At 55.7% G+C, this 1,145-nt stretch overlaps 1 protein-coding gene across 1 annotated transcript; it reads left to right on the top strand.

Annotated features, from left to right (window-relative positions):
• Window positions 1-398: 398 nt before the first annotated feature.
• Window positions 399-1,023, top strand: H310_05655 (hypothetical protein; the record flags this gene model as incomplete). The annotated part of the gene is made up of 3 exons (XM_008870421.1): window positions 399-429; window positions 626-720; window positions 862-1,023. The coding sequence occupies 3 exons, from the start codon at window positions 399-401 to the stop codon at window positions 1,021-1,023; spliced, it is 288 nt and encodes a 95-aa protein (XP_008868643.1).
• Between the last annotated feature and the right edge of the window lie 122 nt (window positions 1,024-1,145).

Here is a 1,145-nt window from a genome sequence, read left to right on the forward strand (position 1 = left end):
ATGTGTCTCCATCGAAGATGTACATCGTATTTCTAGTCTTAAATATGACGATGTAGATCGTCCAATATTTGATGCACAAGGTGTGCAGAAGAATGAGGGAGACGTCCACTCGACGCCCGACGGCCGCAACGCCGCATATCCAGAGGAATTCTTGTTTATAAACATTTGGGCTCTGTGGACATATCAGAGTGGAAGTTATCGTCGACTGCTTCTTCGGCCTTCGAACTCGGCCGGATGCTGCCGACTACCCCTGGACACGGGGCCGAACAAGTGTGACCAGCACTTTCGTGCTGCTACTGCGTCATAAGCAACACGAATCCCGCCGTCGACTAAGCCCAGCCGAGTGCGCCGCGTCCCCTCCTTGGACTACATACGACTGCATCACTGTCTTCAACTACATGCGCCCCATGATTGGGTATGGGGACCCTGGTATGGTGGCCCCACCACCGCGTGAGGCTGTTTGCTGAACGAGGGTCTGCCGGCATCCACTTGACAGACCAAGAGCCAAGGTCTAAGAAGTGCGGGCACATGGAAGACAAGGGGGGAGTAGTTGGGGACGACGCAATAGCAAATATCGCGCTTAATCGACGCGCGCCTCCAAGCACACAACTTCAAATTCCTGTAGGCATCATTTTCGCCCGCACGGATGCCAAAGCCGCTACGATTCTTGACAACAACTCGGACGGCCGCGACAATCCGTTCATCTTTGCCTTTTTCCCTGTGCGACCAAGCAGGACGTTGAATCGTTCGCCGATGCCACGCGCAGCGGCCGCGATGAAACCTGGGACAAGGATGCCGCATGCAAAACCTTCACCGAGTATATGGCCAGTCATTATTGTAGCAACCCCGCGGGGCTTACAGGGTGGAAGCGTCAAAGAATTCGCCGACTTCAACGCAATGAAGAAATGCGCGATCGTCCGGTTGCGGCATGCGCCGTCGAACTGCTGCGAGAGAGCCCGCAGTACGGTCGAAGGCTACCACCGTGTCCGCGGTGGAGTCGAGGAATTGCATTGCCTGCACTAAGGCGCATGAGCCGTACGGAGACTTGACTTGGATGGAGACCACCTTACCTGGCCAGGTGCTGGCTCGGCAACCCACGTCGGGCGTTCACCGCCATTGTCCCTACCAAATGCTTGCGTACAACT

This window comes from Aphanomyces invadans (assembly GCF_000520115.1).
Source record: "Aphanomyces invadans strain NJM9701 unplaced genomic scaffold supercont1.9, whole genome shotgun sequence".
Taxonomy (NCBI): domain Eukaryota; phylum Oomycota; class Saprolegniomycetes; order Saprolegniales; family Verrucalvaceae; genus Aphanomyces; species Aphanomyces invadans.